Source organism: Salvelinus fontinalis, chromosome 5 (genome assembly GCF_029448725.1).
Source record: "Salvelinus fontinalis isolate EN_2023a chromosome 5, ASM2944872v1, whole genome shotgun sequence".
NCBI classification, from domain to species: Eukaryota; Metazoa; Chordata; class Actinopteri; order Salmoniformes; family Salmonidae; genus Salvelinus; species Salvelinus fontinalis.
In genome coordinates, this window is record NC_074669.1 from 5,220,211 (window position 1) to 5,242,820 (window position 22,610).

Genomic DNA, 22,610 nt, shown 5'->3' on the forward strand with positions numbered 1-22,610 from the left:
GGCATATCAAACTGAAAAGTAGGCTACTGCTGGTCACAAAATGTCCACTTTTCTGACGACAGTTGAGGATGAAGGCAACAGAGTCTTGCATGTCCTTTCTATTCGTCCACATTTCCTGGGCGCAAACAAAGCAGTGCCAACGACATGCGGATGAGTTGGACAAACATAATGGACACTACTGTGAGCAGCACTTTGAACAGAATGCCCTTAGGTGTGAGTTCTTTCATACGGAGGTTTGTATACTTAACTACTTATGCCTTTAGATGTTTTGAATAGCTATTCAGAATAGGTTTCCTGGTTTGTGAGGCACTGTAACCAAGAAAGGCTTATGTTATCTTTAAACCTACATAGAATAGTAGTTGGTTGATAGTAGTTTAAGCACAATTGCTACCGCGTGAGTGATACAAATTAGATTAGCCACGTCAGACTTAACCAACCACTACTGTAGATAACAAGTGTGTTCAAAACTGTCCATTGCATATTGTTAGAGCAAATAAGGCATTTTTTTTACAGATTCAAAGCAAAACGTGCTCGATTCCATGCGGCAATGTGTTCCAATGACTCACTCATAACTCGCCAATTCCCAACACAGGAATGAGCGGTTGTTACATTGGGAAAGGAACTGAATTGGTATGGCCACTTATGCCAGGCTTGGAATGTCTACCTCTTACCCACACACTGTCGAAATATATAAATTGCACCACTTTCCGAAGAACAACACTCATGACACCACCGACTGATGTCAACCGACACACGGCGTGCTAAACGCATTATAAAGGTTTACTATAAACAAACAAAAAATACTTACCATTCACTGTGTAAATGGCACCAACCAGAAAACAAAGAGCAAATAGTTGTATGGAGAAGGTGAAACAAGTTTGGGTCTTCATTGTGGCCTCTTTCACTCTTTCTTTTAACTCTTGCGGACGTTTGGACGACTCCTCAGCTCTGACAAAAACACAGCTGCTCGGTGTAGTGTTGCCTGTGTTGAGATTGGGCGGGTTCGTTTTCCATGGCCCGGTGCTCCGGGTAGGTGGTAATTTATTTAAGGGCCCTAGACCGCTCACCCGGGGCACCGGGCCATGGAAAACGAACTCGCCCAATGAGCGCTAGCAGGCGTCAGAGGTAGCACGTGCATCTCTGCTTCCATCCAATTACATTATGTTGTATGATTGTAAGCTTTCCTCTGGGGTGGGATTTTAAAAAACGGCTGAATGTAAATATAGCGCTGTGAAAAGGCGTGGGCAGCAACTGTCAGAGTGAGAATGTTAAATTGATTGTAATGTATTGTTGATGCATAATTACGTATACTATCGAACAGTTTCGTGGCACAGCGGTCTAAGGCACTGCATGTCAGTGCTAGAGGTTTCACTACAGACCCTGGTTCGATCCCGGGCTGTATTACAACCGGCCGTGATCTCCCATATGGCGGTGCACAATTGACCCAGCGTTGTCCGGGATAGAGGAGGGTTTGGCCGGGTAGGCTGTCATTGTAAAATAATACTTTGTTCTTAACTGACTAAATAAATAAAGGTTAAATAAAAACATCTTCCACAATCTGTGTCTATAGTAAGGGGGGTTTACCTGATGGAAATTTGTTGGAATGATATTTCACTTCACACGTTAGAATAGAAAGAATAGGAGATAATATAATAGCATGGAATGGATGGAACACAATATAATAAGATACTTAGATACTTTACTGTCCACCTGGTTAGAACGGAAAAAGCTTATGGAAAAGTGATTATATTTTCATTATTTAAAAAATAAATAAAAAATGGTATTGTTTATGCAAAGCTTTTTAAATGTGTTTTATACCTGATAAGCCATGTGGCTTAACATTGCCACCAGATAAACTGGATAACTAACTACTGTACTCTCTCTCGTTGTCTCTCTCTCTCTGTGTCTCTCTCTTTCTCTGTGTCTCTCTCTCTCTCTGTGTCTCTCTCTCTCTCTCTCTCTCTGTGTCTCTCTCTCTCTCTCTCTCTGTGTCTCTCTCTCTCTCTGTGTGTGTCTCTCTCTCTCTCTGTGTGTGTCTCTCTCTCTCTGTGTGTGTGTCTCTCTCTCTCTCTCTGTGTGTCTCTCTCTCTCTCTCTGTGTGTCTCTCTCTCTCTCTGTGTCTCTCTCTGTCTCTCTCTCTCTCTGTCTCTCTCTCTGTGACTCTCTCTCTCTCTCTCTGTGTCTCTCTCTCTCTCTGTGTGTCTCTCTCTCTCTGTGTCTCTCTTTGTGTCTCTCTGTGTCTCTCTCTCTGTGTCTCTCTCTCTCGCTATAAGACTGAGTATGGGTGTTGTACGGGCTGAGATCTATCCGTGATGTCAGAGGTGATTTGTGTTGATTGAGTGAGTGGGTTGTAAGTAAACAGAAATCACTATGATCTCTCTTTAAAAAAAATGTTTTAGGTCAACTTAAAGGCTGTGTTCTGCTCTGTTCTAATATTGTGACACTTTGAGATACATGATAGTTCTTATCAGCTTTAGGGGCATTCCAAGTGACTACCTAATGAAGCTGGTTGAGAGAATGCCAGGAGTGTGGAAAGCTGTCATCAAGGCCAAGGGTGGCTACTTTGAAGAATGTCAAATATAAAATATATTTGGATTTGTTTAACACTTTTTTTGGTTGCTACATGATTTCATATGTGTTATTTCATAGTTTTGATGTCTTTACTATTATTCTACAATGTAAAAAATAAAATAAGAAAAACCCTTGAATGAGTATGAAATTGAATGAGCTTTTTCTGTCCAAACTTCTGACTGGTACTGTACATGAGATTCCATACCAGCTTTAGGACTCTCAGATAGCCTCACCAACATTGTTTTTAGAATGAGTTTATGTGGTTATAAGCAATAACCCACTGTAGCCATTAATTAAATTGTCCTTTTGATTGACGGACACATATTTTATATTCACTGTCACCATATTTACCGACGTCACATCGAAGGACGTCACCATTTACTGTAACTTAGTAACTGGTGGAGTTAGAATCTACAAATGGATCTCTGGAATGTGACCACTGTGGAAGGGATACAATGCATTTTCCAGAAGGGATCTTCTAGTAAGGAGCTCTTCAGATGGGATCTTCTAGTAAGGAGCTCTCCAGAAGGGATCTTCTAGTAAGGAGCTCTCCAGAAGGGATCTTCTAGTAAGGAGCTCTCCAGAAGGGATCTTCTAGTAAGGAGCTCTCCAGAAGGGATCTTCTAGTAAGGAGCTCTCCAGAAGGGATCTTCTAGTAGGGAGCTCTCCAGAAGGGATCTTCTAGTAAGGAGCTCTCCAGAAGGGATCTTCTAGTAGGGAGCTCTCCAGAAGGGATCTTCTAGTAAGGAGCTCTCCTGAAGGGATCTTCTAGTAAGGAGCTCTCCAGAAGGGATCTTCTAGTAGGGAGCTCTCCAGAAGGGATCTTCTAGTAGAGAGCTCTCCAGAAGGGATCTTCTAGTAGGGAGCTCTCCAGAAGGGATCTTCCAGTAGGGAGCTCTCCAGAAGGGATCTTCTAGTAGGGAGCTCTCCAGAAGGGATCTTCTAGTAGGGAGCTCTCCAGAAGGGATCTTCTAGTAGTGAGCTCTCCAGAAGGGATCTTCTAGTAAGGAGCTCTCCAGAAGGGATCTTCTAGTAAGGAGCTCTCCAGAAGGGATCTTCTAGTAGGGAGCTCTCCAGAAGGGATCTTCCAGTAGGGAGCTCTCCAGAAGGGATCTTCTAGTAGGGATCTTCCAGTAGGGAGCTCTCCAGAAGGGATCTTCTAGTAGGGATCTTCCAGTAGGGAGCTCTCCAGAAGAGATCTTCTAGTAGGGATCTTCCAGTAGGGAGCTCTCCAGAAGGGATCTTCTAGTAGGGAGCTCTCCAGAAGGGATCTTCTAGTAGGGAGCTCTTCAGTAAAGCTATTTGATGACCCCTTCTAAGAACTTCAAACACATATTTCCTGATCTCTCCAATAGTAGGCCTATGATATCAAAGCTCCATCTGCTCCTCATTAGCGTACAATACGCAGCAGGTGAGGGAGAGGGTCAGTATGTTAACTGCATGAGTCATCTGTAATGACTACTGTTTCTAACTGAGAAGTGAAGAGGTTTTGAAATGATAAACCCTTATTATATCTGTCACCATAGCCTACTGTGTTTATCATTATACTGAAGTTCCCTACTGTCATTGTGTTCAACTCTATTCTATTTATTTTTACTTTATTTTTAATATATTATCTTTTATAATTTTACCCCTAACCCTCTCTTAATTGGAGTAAACTAATGGACAACAATATTTGGACTTCGTCTTCCAGTTTATACATACTATATACATTTTACAGACACAGTATATTTTACAGTAGTTATCTTTTACATTATTGTATTTTAATCCTGGGGCGGTGTGTAAGAATTGCCCTGGCACATTTTGGGTCCCAGTTTATCCCTGGGGTTAATTGGTTCACTAAACGAATATCTATGATAATACCTGATTCCTTGGTCCAGTCTTATCTTGGTGGGTTTAAATGAATGAGAAGTGAAGCTTTATTGTAATGTTTGAGTTAATAATCTTGTGTCTGAATGTAAATGGCAATAGTTCATGTAAATAGTATTATATCATAGTATTTCCTATCTGTGTAAAACTTTTAAAGTATTTTTCCAGGCCCCTGATGTGCAGAGAAAAAATTATAATTTGTTTAGCAATATTTTCACAAATTTGTATTTATTATACAAATATTTATCAATTAAGATACATATTTTCTCAATAATAATAATGACTATATGCCATGGCAGAGCCAGGGTGAAATTTCCCTTTAAGGTTCAACTATTTATCATGGTTACAGTATTTCTGACTCTTTATTTGCTGCAGCAGATGTTGGTTGCCCTTGTTCTCATAAGCAATGGATGAATTCTCACATTGAGTGAATATCCTACTTTAGTAAATGTTGCCTCCCAGTGGTCAAATTGTATCGATTGGAAAGTCACCTCATTCCTAGACGCTTCAGCTCAAATGCGCTATTCAATGAAAGGCGCATTGTAAACAAAAGCACTGCACTTTATTTTTAAAGGCATTTTGCACTTGAGCAGACATCCGCAGCGTTTAACGTGAACGTGATCTCCGCACGGGTCAGGGAATTGCATTTAAAAAGGCGTACTGTCGACCAGTGCGGTGAGTTTTGTCGACAATGCGCCTTTGATTGAATTCCAGGTCTCTGTCTTCTTTTTATATTGTCACTACAGACCCTGGTTCGATTCCAGGCTGTATCACAACCGGCAGTGATTGGGAGTCCCATTGGGCGGCGCACAATTGGCCCAGGGTCGTCCGGGTTAGGGTTTGGCCGGGGTAGGCCGTCATTGTAAATAAGAATTTGTTCTTAACTGACACGCCTAGTTAAATAAAGGTTCAATTATTTAAAAAATATATATTTTGCTTCTCCGTATTCTATTCGATGGTAGAAAATTGACCAAATGTACCTGTGTGTTTATTGGGTTGGTGAGGGAAGAGTTGCGGGCCTGAGAGCCATGATGAGAGAACTAAGGCCTCCCGGGTGGCGCAGTGGTCTAGAGTCTCTGGGTTCGCGCCCAGGCTCTGTCGCAGCCGGCCGCAACCGGGAGGTTCGTGGGGCGACTCACAATTGGCATAGCGTCTTGTCTATATCCTTGTCTCAGTACCGTAATTTCCGGACTATAAGCCGCTACTTTTTTCCCACGCTATGAACCTTGCGCTTTATACAATGACTCGGCTAATTTATGGATTTTTCCCGCTTTCACAAATTCATGCCGCCAAAAAACTGAGCACTGTCACATAATGTGACGTAAATCGAGTGCGCTCAAACTTTCCATCATTCTGATTACGGTAGTCATTTTGTCACCCTCATCATGGCAAAGACACGGAGAAATGCATATGATGCAGCTTTCAATTTGAAGGCGATCGATCTGGCTGTTGGAAAAGGAAATAGTGCTGCTGCACAGGAGCCTTAATGAGTCGATGATAAGACGTTGGAAACAGCAGCGTGAGAAACTGACTTAGTGCAAAAAGACAACAAAAGTTTTCAGAGGAAAGAAAAGCAGATGGCCCGAACTAGAAAATGAGGCTTGGATGAGTTTGCCTCCGGATGAAAGTGAGGAGAGCGCAATGAAAACGATCCAACATCGGATGAAGCAATTCTGAGGCTATTCAACTCCGACACCAAAGGAGATGACTTCAGTGGTTTCAGTGCACAGGAGGAAGATAGTGACCAAGGACTTTCTTGGTAGGCTATTGTTTACTGCTATTTAAAAAAAAAAAAATGTTACTAGCCTGTTTCGTTAAAGCCTATTTATTTTTGTTACAAGCCGTGTTTCGTTAAAGCCTATTTATTTTTGTTACAAGCCGTGTTTCGTTTAAAGGCTGTGTAAAGTTCATTTGTTTCAATGTACCGGTAGGCACCTGCGGCTTATAGACACGTGCGGCTTATTTATGTACAAAAAAAAAAAAAAAATTAAATTCAGTGGGTGCGGCTTATTTTCAGGTGCGCTTAATAGTCCAGCAATTACGGTATGTAAAATGTAATAAAATGTATGCACTCTACTGTAAGTCACTCTGGATAAGAGCGTCTGCTAAATGACTAAAATGTAATGTAAATGTAACTAAGGTCATAACATAACTAGCCCCGCCCCCTCATCTTTCCCTATGGAATTATTCCTCTGTTTGTCTTTTTCCTTTGTTTTGTTTACAACACTTATAGATGTACAATGATGTCGTTAGAGTGTAGAATCCCAACTTGGCATGATGTATTAAGTCATCACATGTGTTTTTTGGTTAGGGTTAAATTAGGGTGAGCACAACACAATACAGTTATGGGTGGGGAGGGGGATTTTATTGTGTATGCCTTGCTAACCTGTGTTTGTGTGCTAATATCCTGCAAACCAAGGTGAACAGAAATGTTCATCCTTCATCGTTCGTTCCCCACAGTTTATTGTCCACATTGTGGTGACATGCTCATGCCTCTGCATTGATCCACAGAGGATAAAAGTGCTGATATTCATCTCTAAGCTCGGTCAAAAACAAACAGAGACAGGCACTTGTTTGATTCATGGCCTTGTATCACCCTGAGGATCAGCCTGGTCTCATAGATTGGATGTAACATAGTAAATGTAAATCCGCGAAGCTCAAATTTGTATGATATATATTAATATATATATATGTTAAGTTTGGTATGGTTACATAAGACAGAAGGTTACTGTAGGGCGATTGGTCAGAGTGGATGGGTGGCGTATGACGTGAACGTCTAGCAACCCACAGGTTGTATGTTCCAATCTCATCACGGACAACATTAGCATTTTAGCTAATTAGCATGTTACTTTGCAACTACTAAGCATATTAGCTAACCCTTCCCCTAACCCTATCCTTAACCCTTTAACCTAACTCCTAACCTTAACCCCTAGCCTAGCTAACGTTAGCCACCCAGCTAAATTTAGTGTTCGCCACCTAGCTAACGATAGCCACAACAAATTGGAATTCGTAACATATCATACAATTTGTAATTCGTAACATATCACACGAAATGTATGATGGACATCCACAAATTAATACATACCATACCATACGAATTGGAGAGTCCCATTTTTACATTTACTCTATGTTACCTCTACCCCTGAGTCCAGGTTGCAGACATGGGTTACACAGAGAAAAGCTCCATGGTTAGGGCTGTTAAGTGTCTCAGGTAAGGCCTGAGCCAAGGCTATATAGTCCTCTCTGTGCTGTTGGGAGGGCTTTGTTGGGTGTTTAATACTTAATAACTCTTGGAAAACAACAACAGTACAATACCACACCCATCTTTTACATTATTTTCTAATAAAGCCACACTCCTATGTTTTTCATAGTTTCTGTCTGTGTTTTGTGTGGAGGTCCCAGTCTGGTTGGAGGAGTGGCGGATGGTGAGGAGGGGGTGTTCAGTCGAACAGCTTGGCTGCTATGGCTTTGCCGTCGTACTTGGAGTTCTTGCCGTTGAACTCGGAAGGCAGGATGTCGGCGTCAAACTCCTTGTAGTAGTTGTCCAGCTCGTCTCCGTGGACAAACACCTGATTGGCAGACAGAATGTTGGACCTATGAACTAAAATGTTCTCACCAAATATGCTTTGTTATTTGTATTCATATATTTACCGTTACCTGTATATTACCGTTTGATTAAGAACCCATTCACCTTGTTATTTAGTTACATAAGGCAGGTAGACTAGTGGTTAGAGTGTAGAGGTGGGCAGGTAACCTCGTGGTTAGAGTGTAGAGGTGGCAGGTAGCCTAGTGGTTAGAGTGTAGAGGTTGGCAGGTAACCTAGTGGTTAGAGTGTAGAGGTTGGCAGGTAACCTAGTGGTTAGAGTGTAGAGGTGGCAGGTAACCTAGTGGTTAGAGTGTAGAGGTTGGCAGGTAACCTAGTGGTTAGAGTGTAGAGGTTGGCAGGTAACCTAGTGGTTAGAGTGTAGAGGTTGGCAGGTAACCTAGTGGTTAGAGTGTAGAGGTTGGCAGGTAGCCTAGTGGTTAGAGTGTAGAGGTTCGTAGGTGACCTAGTGGTTAGAGTGTAGAGGTTGGCAGGTAACCTAGTGGTTAGAGTGTAGAGGTGACAGGTGGCAGGTAGCCTAGTGGTTAGAGTGTAGAGGTTGGCAGGTAACCTAGTGGTTAGAGTGTAGAGGTTGGCAGGTAACCTAGTGGTTAGAGTGTAGAGGTTGGCAGGTAACCTAGTGGTTAGAGTGTAGAGGTTGGCAGGTAACCTAGTGGTTAGAGTGTAGAGGTTGGCAGGTAACCTAGTGGTTAGAGTGTAGAGGTTGGCTGGTAACCTAGTGGTTAGAGCGTTGGGCCAGTAACCGAAAGGTTGCTAGATCGAATCACCGCGCTGACAAGGTAAAAATCGGTCGTTCTGCCCCTGAACGACGCAGTTAACCCACTGTTCCTAGGCCGTCATTGTAAATAAGAATTTGTTGTTAACTGACTTGCCTAGTTAAATAAAGATAAATTAAAATAAAATGTGTATTTACCGTTACCTGTATATTACCGGTTGATTAGGAACCCATTCACCTTCATTATTTGTTGTTGATTCATATAGTTTTATGGTGTAACTCATGAGATATAAGACATTTCCCCCATCAAATCTCATGTTTTCCCCATTCTTTAACCACCACTGTCTCTCTCTGTCTCTCTGTCTCTGTCTCTCTCTAAAAAGGATTAATTCATTCTTTCATGTTCTCTCTCAGGGCCTGTTTCACTCACTCTCTCCAGCAGCTTGCCCTTCATGAGTGGCTTGACCACGTTGTAGGTGGTGGTGAAGTACCAGGGCTGGTGGATGAAATGGACCGCTTTGAAACGGGCAGGGAAGGAGTCCTGAAACACACAAGTGGAACAGAGGGTCAGAAGAGTTATAGATCTCACCACCACAAGCATCCTCATCGCGCGAGTAACGGAAAGGGAAAGTTTAAACTGTTGAACTTTGCCAAAAAGAGTTCAGCGCATTTAGGTCGAACAGATTGTCTGATATTTCTAAAAACAGCAACAACCACTTTTACCAGAGAGTAAATGAATGTCTGAAGGGAAAATGGTAAACATGTAAATTTAATGTGCTGCGTGAGTAGAATCAGATCCCACCTCTACCACCAATGGCGCAGGTAAAGTTTTCAGGCCCATAAAAATAGAATGCAGGCCATCATTGGGAAGACAATCCATTGGTTTAAAAATGATTAAATGGATTAAAAATCCATTATTTTGTATCCTAATAAGGTAATGTTCTGTTCAGTATTCCCTCGGCATGTGTTTGTGAAAGCGACCTGCAACATGTCCACCATCTTCTTGAGCTCAGTGGGTTTGATGCCGGAGGCCTGCTGCATGGTGAAGCCCTTGAAGTTCTCAATGATGCAGAAACCGTTGATCTGAGTCTCCTCGTTCTCTAGCAACTTCTCCAGGATTACACAGTAGGCACGGAGGATCTGGTGAACACACACACACACACACACACACATAGTCACATAGTCACACACATATAGACACACACACATAGTTACACACACACACATACAGTCACACACACACACACAGTTGTCAACATTTCAGAAGAATTTTAAAAAAACGACACCACTCTCTTGATTATGATTTTCAATAATCGAAGCTTTGTTTTAATTGTCTTTCACAGCAACATGACTTAATAGACCACACACTGGGTCATAGGTTTCAGGCCAGAAAGACAATTAAAACAAAGCTTCTATTAATGAAAATCATAATCAAGAGAGTGGTGTAATTTTTTTTATTTTACATTTTTATGTGATCTATTTTTGGTTCCAAGCACCCTTTTTACTTGTCTACACAAATGCATTTAGAGTTTTAAAAAAACGTATATTTTGAGCATGTTCCCCCACCTTTACTGAACGTGAGCGAGGCCTTTTGATAACCACAGATATTTCAATTTAAATTCAAGTTATTATTATCAAGTGCTTGTCCACCTGATTACAATTATCAATAACTCCCATTGCTGTTGTATGTCTATGAAAACATTGCTCTTGTCATGTTTTAGTGCCTTGTGGTGACCACCAATGTATTTCAAATGGGTGCATTGTGGGGACCCAGGCCCCCGCTAGACACCTCGTCGAAGGTGATCTCTTCGTAGTCCCAGTTCTCGATGTTGAAGAGCAGCACGATACGGCCGTACTTGTCTCTGCTGGACAGGATGCCTGGGTAGCCGGCCTCGATGGTGCTGCGGACAGCCTCGGGGGTCAGGTTCTCAAACAGCTCAGGGTAGTCTCTCCTGAAGCGCACGTAACCTGAACACGGACACAGGGTCATCAACATCAGATAGACTCCGTGCCATGTCAGGAGGAGTTAAGCAGACAGGAAGTTCAACACATATATGTTGCTTGTTTGGGTTTAATCAAACTGTATATTTCCTTCCAATGGCAATGTTTAAAATGATCATGTGCGTAGCTGACTTAGCCTGGTCCCAAATATTTGTGTGCTCTCTTGGCAACTCCAACAGTACTTGGCTATACAGCAACATATTGGGGTGGCAGGTAGCCTAGTGGTTAGAGCATTGGGCCAGTAACCGAAAGGTTGCTAGATTGAATCCCAGAGCTGACAAGGTAAAAATCTGTCTTTCTACCCCTGAACAAGGCAGTTAACCCACTGTTCCTAGGCTGTCATTGTAAATAAGAATTTGTTCTTAACTGACTTGCCTAGTTAAATAAAGGTAAAAAATATATATATATTTGGGACCAGGCTATAGCGGCCTGTCATTGAAAGATAAAGCAATTTTAACACAGTTTTAATGAAATAGACAGAAAACTTCACCACTGAGCTACACTGACATACAGTACAGTAGTTTGTAGGGACCCACCCTTCATGAGGTCAAAGGCTCGGGGCACGTCGTATTTCCTGGCGCGGATGAAGCGGACCAGCATGCCGTCAGGCTTCTCTCTGAAGGTTTCCAGCACCCCCTTGGCCAGGTCGTCCCCAGCATCCGCCGTTTTCTTGATTATTCCCCTCAGCTCCTTGACCGCCAACGCCCGCTTCTCGTCTGTCTCATTCAACTCATCCTTGGCCTGTAGGGAACCAACAACCAAGTCAACCTCAGAACCGGATGAGGTCTACAACCTCGGAACCGGATGAGGTCTACAACCTCGGAACCGGATGAGGTCTACAACCTCGGAACCGGATGAGGTCTACAACCTCGGAACCGGATGAGGTCTACAACCTCGGAACCGGATGAGGTCTACAACCTCGGAACCGGATGAGGTCTACAACCTCGGAACCGGATGAGGTCTACAACCTCGGAACCGGATGAGGTCTACAACCTCGGAACCGGATGAGGTCTACAACCTCGGAACCGGATGAGGTTTACAACCTCGGAACCGGATGAGGTCTACAACCTCGGAACCGGATGAGGTCTACAACCTCGGAACCGGATGAGGTCTACAACCTCGGAACCGGATGAGGTCTACAACCTCGGAACCGGATGAGGTTTACAACCTCAGAACACACATACCTTCACAGTCGTGAAGAGGGCACGGCAGTGCCTCTTCCCCCTCAGAAGACTGAAAAGATTTGGCATGGGCCCTCGGATCCTCAAAAAGTTCTACAGCTGCACCATCGAGAGCAGCGTGACTGGCTGCATCACCGCTTGGTATTGCAAATACATCTCCATTGACCGCAATGCGCTACAGAGGGTGGTGCGGACAGCCCGGTACATCATTGGGGCCGAGGTCCCTGCCATCCAATACCTCTATATCAGGTGTTGTCAGAGGAACGCCCGAAAAATTGCCCGACTCCAGCCAACCAAGCAATAAGACTGCTAAATAGCCAGACTGCTAACTAGTACCATTGATTGACTATCTGCACTGAGCCTACGCACACACTCACTAGACTATAGACAGTGCATTCGAAAAGTATTCAGACCCCTTGACATTTTGTTACGTTACAGCCTTATTCTAAAATGGATTAAATAAAACTATTTCCTCAGCAATCTACACACAATACCACAATACCACAATGACAAAGCGAAAACAGGTTTAGACATTTTTGCAAATTTATTAAATATAAAAAAACTGAAATACCTTATTTACATAAGTATTCAGACCCTTTGCTATGAGACTCGAAATTGAGCTCAGGTGCATCCTGTTTCCATTGATCATCCTTCAGATGTTTCTACAACTTGATTGGAGTCCACTTGTAAAAAATGTAATTGATTGGGCATGATTTGGAAAGGCGTATACCTGTCTATATAAGGTCCCACAGTTGACAGTGCATGTCAGAGCAAAAACCAAGCCATGAGGTCGAAGGAATTGTCCGTAGAGCTCCGAGACCGGATTGTGTCGAGGGACAGTACCGTGCAGTATCGAAGAGCCCTCACTGCTGCTCGATCATCCTACTTTTCCAACTTAATTGAGGAAAATAAGAACAATCCAAAATTTCTTTTTGATACTGTTGCAAAGCTAACTAAAAAGCAGCATTCCCCAAGAGAGGATGGCTTTCACTTCAGCAGTAATAAATTCATGAACTTCTTTGAGGAAAAGATCATGATCATTAGAAAGCAAATTACGAACTCCTCTTTAAATCTGCGTATTCCTCCAGGGCTTAGCTGTCCTGGATCTGCACAGCTCTGCCAGGGCCTGGGATCGGGAGAGACACTTAAGTGTTTTAGTACTATATCTCTTGACACAATGATGAAAATAATCATGGCCTCTAAACCTTCAAGCTGCATACTGGATCCTATTCCAACTAAACTACTGAAAGAGCTGCCTCATGTGCTTGGCCCTCCTATGTTGAACATAATAAACGTCTCTCTATCCACCGGATGTGTACCAAACTCACTAAAAGTGGCAGTAATAAAGCCTCTCTTGAAAAAGCCAAACCTTGACCCGGAAAATATAAAAAACTATCGGCCTATATCGAATCTTCCATTCCTCTAAAATAATTTAGAAAAAGCTGTTGCGCAGCAACTCACTGCCTTCCTGAAGACAAACAATGTATACGAAATGCTTCAGTCTGGTTTTAGACCCCATCATAGCACTGAGACTGCACTTAGCACTGAGGCTCTGCATCTGTCCTCGTGCTACTAGACCTTAGTGCTGCCTTTGACACCATCGATCACCACATTCTTTTGGAGAGACTGGAAACCCAAATTGGTCTACACGGACAAGTTCTGGCCTGGTTTAGATCTTATCTGTCGGAAAGATATCAGTTTGTCTCTGTGAATGGTTTGTCCTCTGACAAATCAACTGTACATTTCGGTGTTCCTCAAGGTTCCGTTTTAGGACCACTATTGTTTTCACTATATATTTTACCTCTTGGGGATGTTATTCGAAAACATAATGTTAACTTTCACTGCTATGCGGATGACACACAGCTGTACATTTCAATGAAACATGGGGAAGCCCCAAAATTGCCCTCGCTAGAAGCCTGTGTTTCAGACATAGGGAAGTGGATGGCTGAAGACTTTCTACTTTTAAACTTGGACAAAACAGAGATGCTTGTTCTAGGTCCCAAGAAACAAAGAGATCTTCTGTTAAATCTGACAATTAATCTTGATGGTTGTAAAGTCAATCTCAAATAAAACTGTGAAGGACCTCGGGGTTACTCTTGACCCTGATCTCTCTTTTGACGAACATATCAAGACTGTTTCAAGGACAGCTTTTTTCCATCTACGTAACATTGCAAAAATCAGAAATTTTCTGTCCAAAAATGATGCAGAACAATTAATCCATGCATTTGTTACTTCTAGGTTAGACTACTGCAATGCTTTCCTTTCCGGCATCCCGGATAAAGCACTAAATAAACTTCAGTTAGTGCTAAATACGGCTGCTAGAATCCTGACTAGAACCAAGAAATTTGATCATATTACTCCAGTGCTAGCTTCCCTACACTGGCTTCCTGTTAAGGCAAGGGCTGATTTCAAGGTTTTACTGTTAACCTATAAAGCGTTACATGGGCTTGCTCCTACCTATCTTTCCGAGTTGGTCCTGCCGTACATACCTACACGTATGCTACGGTCACAAGATGCAGGCCTCATAATTGTCCCTAGAATTTCTAAGCAAACAGCTGGAGGCAGGGCTTTCTCCTATCGATCTCCATTTTTATGGAACGGTCTGCCTACCCATGTGAGAGGCGCAGACTCGGTCTCAACCTTTAAGTCTTTACTGAAGACTTATCTCTTCAGTAGGTCATATGATTGAGTGTAGTCTGGCCCAGGAGTGTGAAGGTGAACGGAAAGGCTCTGGAGCAACGAACCGCCCTTGCTGTCTCTGCCTGGCCGGTTCCCCTCTCTCCACTGGGATTCTCTGCCTCTAACCCTATTACAGGGGCTGGCTTACTGGTGCTCTTTCATGCCGTCCCTAGGAGGGGTGCGTCACTTGAGTGGGTTGAGTTACTGACGTGATCTTCCTGTCTGGGTTGGCGCCCCCCCCCCCCCCCCCCCCCCCTTGGTTTGTGCTGTGGTGGAGATCTTTGTGGGCTATACTCGGCCTTGTCTCAGGATTGTAAGTTGCTGGTTGAAGATATCCCTCTAGTGGTGCGGGGGCTGTGCTTTGGCAAAGTGGGTGAGGTTATATCCTTCCTGTTTGGCCCTGTCCGGGGGTATCATCGGATGGGGCCACAGTGTCTCCTGACCCCTCCTGTCTCAGCCTCCAGTATTTATGCTGCAGTAGTTTATGTGTCGGGGGGCTAGGGTCAGTTGGTTATATCTGGAGTACTTCTCCTGTCTTATCCAGTGTCCTGTGTGAATTTAAGTATGCTCTCTCTAATTCTCTCCTCTCTTTCTTTCTCTCTCTCGGAGGACCTGAGCCCTAGGACCATACGTCAGGACTACCGGGCATGATGACTCCTTGCTGTCCCTAGTCCACCTGGCCTTGCTGCTTATCCAGTTTCAACTGTTCTGCCTCCGGTTATGGAACCCCTACCTGTCCCAGACCTGCTGTTTTCAACTCTTAATGATCGGCTATGAAAAGCCAACTGACATTTATTCCTGATTATTATGTGACCATGCTTGTCACTTATGAACATTTTGAACATCTTGGCCATGTTCTGTTATAATCTCCACCCGGCACAGCCAGAAGAGGACTGGCCACCCCTCATAGCCTGGTTCCTCTCTAGGTTTCTTCCTAGGTTTTGGCCTTTCTGGGGAGTTTTTCCTAGCCACCGTGCTTCTACACCTGCATTGCTTGCTGTTTGGGGTTTTAGGCTGGGTTTCTGTACAGCACTTCGAGATATTAGCTGATGTACGAAGGGCTATATAAAATAAACTTGATTGATTGATTGACAGATCTGGGGAAGGTTAACAAAACATTTCTGCAGCATTGAAGGTTCCCAAGAACACAGTGGCCTCCATCATTCTTAAATGGAAGAAGTTTGGAACCACCTAGACTCTTCCTAGAGCTGGCCGCCTGGCCAAACTGAGCAATCGGGGGAGAAGGGCCTTGGTCAGGGAGGTGACCAAGAACCCGGTGGTCAATCTGACAGAGCCCCAGAGGTCCTCTGTGAAGATAGGAGAACCTTCCAGAAGGACAACCATCTCTGCAGCACTCCACTAATCAGGCCTTTATGGTAGAGTGGCCAGACAGAAGCCACTCCTCAGTAAAAAACACATGACAGCCCGCTTGGAGTTTGCCAAAAGGTACCTAAAGGACTCTCAGACCATGTGAAACAAGATTCTCTGGTCTGATGAAACCAAGATTGAACTGTTTGTGTCACGTCTGGAGGAAACCTGGCAACATCCCTACAGTGAAGCATGGTGGTGGCAGCATCATGCTCTGGGGATGTTTTTCAGCGATAGGGACTGGCAGACTAGTAAGGATCGAGGGAAAGATGAACGGAGCAAAATGCAGAGAGATACTTGATGAAAACCTGCTCCAGAGCGCTCAGGACCTCAGACTGGGGCGAAGGTTCACCTTCCAACAGGACAACGAACCCGAAGCACACAGCCAAGACAAGGCAGAAGTGTGTGTAGATTGATGAGGGGGGAAAAAACAATTTAATCAATTTTAGAATAAGGCTGTAACGTTAAAAAAATGTGGAAAACGTCAAGGGGTCTGAATACTTTCCAAATGCACTGTATACAAACCATGTACACACTCACACACACTGCATTGACACTCCCACACAAAACCCACACACATTCACATACACACGCACACACATAACACACACCGACACAACACAAACACACATACACATTACACACACTCACACACACACTTTTACGCTCATCATTTGCTGCTGCTACTCTGTTCTTTATTTTACTCTTATTATTATCTATCCTGATGTCTAGTCACTTTACCCTGCCTTCATGTACATATCTACCTCAAATACCTTATTATTATCTATCCTGATGCCTAGTCACTTTACCCTGCCTTCAGGTACATATCTACCTCAAATACCTTATTATTATCTATCCTGTTGCCTAGTCACTTTACCCTGCCTTCATGTACATATCTACCTTATTATTATCTATCCTAATGCCTAGTCACTTTACCCTGCCTTCATGTACATATCTACCTCAAATACCTTATTATTATCTATACTGATGCCTAGTTACTTTCCCCTGCCTTCATGTACATATCTACCTCAAATACCTTATTATTATCTTATTATCTATCCTGTTGCCTAGTCACTTTACCCTGCCTTCATGTACATATCTACCTTATTATTATCTATCCTAATGCCTAGTCACTTTACCCTGCCTTCATGTACATATCTACCTCAAATACCTTATTATTATCTATCCTGATGCCTAGTCACTTTACCCTGCCTTCATGTACATATATACCTTATTATTATCTATCCTGATGCCTAGTCACTTTACCCTGCCTTCATGTACATATCTACCTTATTATTATCTATCCTAATGCCTAGTCACTTTACCCTGCCTTCATGTACATATCTACCTCAAATACCTTATTATTATCTATCCTGATGCCTAGTCACTTTACCCTGCCTTCATGTACATATATACCTTATTATTATCTATCCTGATGCCTAGTCACTTTACCCTGCCTTCATGTACATATCTACCTCAAATACCGTATTATTATCTATCCTGATGCCTAGTCACTTTACCCTGCCTTCAGGTACATTTCTACCTCAAATACCTTATTATTATCTATCCTGATGCCTAGTCACTTTACCCTGCCTTCATGTACATATCTACCTCAAATACTTTATTATCTATCCTGATGCCTAGTCACTTTACCCTGCCTTCATGTACATATCTACCTCAAATACCTTATTATTATCTATCCTGATGCCTAGTCACTTTACCCTGCCTTCAGGTACATATCTACCTCAAATACCTTATTATTATCTATCCTGATGCCTAGTCACTTTACCCTGCCTTCATGTACATATCTACCTCAAATACTTTATTATCTATCCTGATGCCTAGTCACTTTACCCTGCCTTCATGTACATATCTACCTCAAATACCTAACTATTATTATCTATCCTGATGTCTAGTCACTTTACCCTGCCTTCATGTACATATCTACCTCAAATACTTTATTATCTATCCTGATGCCTAGTCACTTTACCCTGCCTTCATGTACATATCTACCTCAAGTACCTTATTATTATCTATCCTGATGCCTAGTCACTTTACCCTGCCTTCAGGTACATATCTACCTCAAATACCTTATTATTATCTATCCTGATGCCTAGTCACTTTACCCTGCCTTCATGTACATATCTACCTCAAATACCTAACTATTATTATCTATCCTGATGTCTAGTCACTTTACCCTGCCTTCATGTACATATCTACCTCAAATACTTTATTATCTATCCTGATGCCTAGTCACTTTACCCTGCCTTCATGTACATATCTACCTCAAGTACCTTATTATTATCTATCCTGATGCCTAGTCACTTTACCCTGCCTTCAGGTACATATCTACCTCAAATACCTTATTATTATCTATCCTGATGCCTAGTCACTTTACCCTGCCTTCAGGTACATATCTACCTCAAGTACCTGGTACTGCTACTCCCTGTATAGATATATTTCCATTCTTTTGTATTTAATTTTATTCTTCTTGTGTCATTATTTCACGGTAATGTCTACACCAGTTGTATGTGATTTGATTTGTGGTTGCACTTGAGTTTGTAGTTGGGCTTAAGATGTGAAGTGAATCTACAGTGTGAGGCTTGTGAGAGAGTGACCACAGACCTTCTGCACTGTGTGGTCAGGCAGCTTGGCGCAGGGTCCGAACACGGGACCGTGGTCCTTGACCGTGAGGCGCTCAAGCTTGGCCCTGAGAGCCTGCTCCTCCTCTGACACCATACGGAACGTTCCACTCTGGGTAGAGAGGGGGGGGAGGCAACCATGACTTGCCAACAAAAACACCATTAGCTCACAAGACTACCTTACAAAAAGTAGGTTTAAACCTAGTTTAATCCAGGGCGTACGCCCAAAAACTCAATCCAAAAGGAGGCCTGTATCTATGGGCTTCAGTGTTAGCGTTGGCTAATCTCCCTCACATGAGCGCAGCAAGGCCTGGTAAACCTGTGACTGAGATCTGCGATTAGGGGTTAATGCTAGCGATTGACGGCATCCAGTGCTAATGTGCCTGAGAAATGTGGAACTGCCATTGTCCATGGCGTATGTCGTTATGTGGTGTTGGAGTCCTAGAAACACAATCTATAGAACAGATATCCCCATTCAAGTCAACGTTCCCTGACGGCCGGGCTGTCTGGCGGCCATATTGAGTGTCATTCTGTTTCTGCTGTTTGACTAACCATGATGTGAAACGCAAAGGAAGAATATAATGACAGAGTAAGAGTATCTATTGTGGATTACATCCTCCTAAGGACCTTGACGGTAGATTGTTTCTGCTCTGCAATGGATGAAAAATAACCACCTGAACAGAACTTGTCAGAACTGACTCTTAAGTTCAACATGTCTCTACATTCATCAGACTTGATACTTTTGACATTGATCTGCAATTACAAACACCACTGAATGTGTTTGAATTATTGCAGTGGGGCATGTAAGCCTGTTGCACACCAAGAGAGGAGATGTACTTACCACGACAGCCATTTCTTCAGTTGTTTAGAGCCGCTACGTACTCACTGGAAAAAAAGATGGATTTGATTATTCACGGTTGGAGAACATTGGATTCCAGGAAAACTTGAAAAAATAAAACAATGAATTTATTGTGCTCCAGGCTTACGCTCCATCTCAACCCCCTCAGCATTTGTTACTTCAGCTCCTACACATTTTTTTTTCATCTCATTCTCCTTCTATTTTTAGGTTACCTACATTTCAGGATAAATTCCCGGAAGTACATGTTTTGATCCAGCTGCCAACAAAACATATCTACGTTTTCTAATTCTATATGTCCCAAATGGCACCCTATTCCCTATATAGTGCACTACTTTTGACCAGAGACTTATGGGACTTGGTCAAAAATAGCTCACTACGTAGTGAATTGGGTGCAATTTGAGACGCAGGGCTGTTTGAAACAGTGATGACATTCATACAGTCCATTATCTTTTTTTACTACATTGTTTACAATTCTGTGTATTCTTTATATAGCAGGCTGTATCTAATACATCACCAGACTCTTATATAGCAGGCTGTATCTAATACAACACCAGACTCTTATATAGCAGGCTGTATCTAATACAACACCAGACTCTTATATAGCAGGCTGTATCTAATACAACACCAGACTCTTATATAGCAGGCTGTATCTAATACAACACCAGACTCTTATATAGCAGGCTGTATCTAATGCAACACCAGACTCTTATATAGCAGGCTGTATCTAATGCAACACCAGACTCTTATATAGCTAGCAGGCTGTATCTAATGCAACACCAGACTCTTATATAGCAGGCTGTATCTAATACAACACCAGACTCTTATATAGCTAGCAGGCTGTATCTAATACAACACCAGACTCTTATATAGCAGGCTGTATCTCATACAACACCAGACTCTTATATAGCAGGCTGTATCTAATACAAGACCAGACTCTTATATAGCAGGCTGTATCTCATACAACACCAGACTCTTATATAGCAGGCTGTATCTAATACAACACCAGACTCTTATATAGCAGGCTGTATCTCATACAACACCAGACTCTTATATAGCTAGCAGGCTGTATCTAATACAAGACCAGACTCTTATATAGCAGGCTGTATCTCATACATCACCAGACTCTTCGATAGCAGGCCGTATCTAATACAACACCAGACTCTTATATAGCAGGCTGTATCTCATACAACACCAGACTCTTATATAGCAGGCTGTATCTCATACAACACCAGACTCTTATATAGCTAGCAGGCTGTATCTAATACAAGACCAGACTCTTATATAGCTAGCAGGCTGTATCTCATACAACACCAGACTCTTATATAGCAGGCTGTATCTAATACAAGACCAGACTCTTATATAGCTAGCAGGCTGTATCTAATACATCACCAGACTCTTATATAGCAGGCTGTATCTCATACAACACCAGACTCTTATATAGCAGGCTGTATCTCATACAACACCAGACTCGATCATGATATCACTGACTCTGTAGCACATTTGTTGTATGAACAGTCTCAGGCAAAAAAGTCTGAAAAGCAGTCAAAGTGTGCAATTGATCTAGTCCATTCAGATAGACAAAGCTAGCATTAAAATCATCCAGAGCTTCACATGTAGCCAAAGCTTCCCTGGATTTGTGACTGAGCTTCACATGCAGCCAAAGCTTCCCTGGATTTGTGACTGAGCTTCACATGCTGCCAAAGCTTCCCTGGATTTGTGACTGAGCTTCACATGCTGCCAAAGCTTCCCTGGATTTGTGACTGAGCCAACTAGAGGGCTCCGCTACCAAAGCTCTGAAAGCACTGGAGTCAAATGCATCATTAGTCAGAGCTACAGCCAGTGGATTCCCAAGTCCTCAATCAGGCACAACAAGGAAGCTAAAACATTCCCACCTGTCCACGTTGAGATATGCACTATCAACCACAAAGTATTCAAAGCACTACTGTTTATCAAATTTAACCGTCAGCTTTCAACAATCGAACCTGCAGACAATGCACTGTTCTGCCTTTGTAAAATATGAGAGCAAGATTTAATGCAATACCAATCAATTTTCACTTCTTCCTCTGAGCAAAGAAACTTCCTCATCTGGGCTCCACTGGGTGGCAACACTCCACTGGGTCCATCAGAACTGCCAAAACCCCAGCAGGGTTTGGAATACACCACCCCCTAGGTGTCAGGGAGACGGGTCACAGTGGGTACCCCACATCGGAGGCTCCCCGATCGGGGAAGAGGTTGAGCCTTACCTGGGGATGGAAGAGGCCGGGCGCTGCCGAAAGTCACAGGAGTCCGTGTGTGGAGCAGGACGGCGGGGCCCTGAGATTGTTAACTTGGGGATTAGTGTCGTCACACTGGATTACGCCCATCAGATTTCTCTGATAATCAGCATAAAGTGGAAGGAGGGACAAGAAAGGAGGGCAATGACGATGGGCCAATAGAAGAGGTGAAGGAGGGGTTAGGGCAATGACGATGGGCCAATAGAAAAGGTAGGGGTTAGGGTGGACTATAGTTACATGTGGGTGAAGGTAGGGGTTAGGGTGGACTATGGTGACATGAGGGTGAAGGTAGGGGTTAGGGTGGACTATAGTGACATGTGGGTGAAGGTAGGGGTTAGGGTGGACTATGGTGACATGAGGGTGAAGGTAGGGGTTAGGGTGGACTATAGTGACATGTGGGTGAAGGTAGGCATTAGGGTGGACTATAGTGACATGTGGGTGAAGGTAGGGGTTAGGGTGGACTATAGTGACATGTGGGTGAAGGTAGGGGTTAGGGTGGACTATAGTGACATGTGGGTGAAGGTAGGGGTTAGGGTGGACTATAGTGACATGTGGGTGAAGGTAGGGGTTAGGGTGGACTATAGTGACATGTGGGTGAAGGTAGGGGTTAGGGTGGACTATGGTGACATGTGGGTGAAGGTAGGGGTTAGGGTGGACTATGGTGACATGAGGGTGAAGGTAGGGGTTAGGGTGGACTATAGTGACATGTGGATGAAGGTAGGGGTTAGGGTGGACTATAGTGACATGTGGGTGAAGGTAGGGGTTAGGGTGGACTATGGTGACATGTGGGTGAAGGTAGGGGTTAGGGTGGACTATAGTGACGTGGGTGAAGGTAGGGGTTAGGGTGG

At 43.2% G+C, this 22,610-nt stretch overlaps 2 protein-coding genes across 6 annotated transcripts in view; both read right to left on the reverse strand.

Annotated features, from left to right (window-relative positions):
• LOC129854941 (EGF-like repeat and discoidin I-like domain-containing protein 3) overlaps positions 1–1,019 on the reverse strand; it is a 39,493-nt gene extending 38,474 nt beyond the window's left edge. Inside the window, exon 1 of one of the 2 annotated variants that reach the window (XM_055922143.1) lies at positions 809–1,019. In XM_055922143.1, coding sequence (XP_055778118.1) covers positions 809–890 — 82 coding nt within the window. In that variant the 5' untranslated portion in view covers positions 891–1,019. The remainder of the gene's footprint in view (positions 1–808) is intronic. The other variant, XM_055922142.1, reaches the window with a different exon arrangement.
• Positions 1,020–5,607: 4,588 nt separating this feature from the next.
• Positions 5,608–22,143, reverse strand: LOC129854942 (retinaldehyde-binding protein 1-like). Of its 4 annotated transcripts, XM_055922144.1 has the most exons (8): positions 21,733–22,139; positions 19,472–19,515; positions 18,614–18,742; positions 11,297–11,501; positions 10,549–10,727; positions 9,741–9,899; positions 9,190–9,300; positions 5,608–8,009 (listed from the first exon to the last, which is right to left on the reverse strand). In XM_055922144.1, the coding sequence occupies exons 2-8, from the start codon at positions 19,481–19,483 to the stop codon at positions 7,881–7,883; spliced, it is 924 nt and encodes a 307-aa protein (XP_055778119.1). In that variant the 5' UTR covers positions 19,484–19,515; positions 21,733–22,139; the 3' UTR covers positions 5,608–7,880. The 4 variants fall into 4 exon arrangements, with proteins under 4 accessions (XP_055778119.1, XP_055778120.1, XP_055778121.1 ...); XM_055922145.1 differs by lacking the exon at positions 21,733–22,139 and having other exon boundaries at positions 19,472–21,702; XM_055922147.1 differs by lacking the exon at positions 5,608–8,009 and having other exon boundaries at positions 9,099–9,300; positions 21,733–22,143.
• Positions 22,144–22,610: the final 467 nt, after the last annotated feature.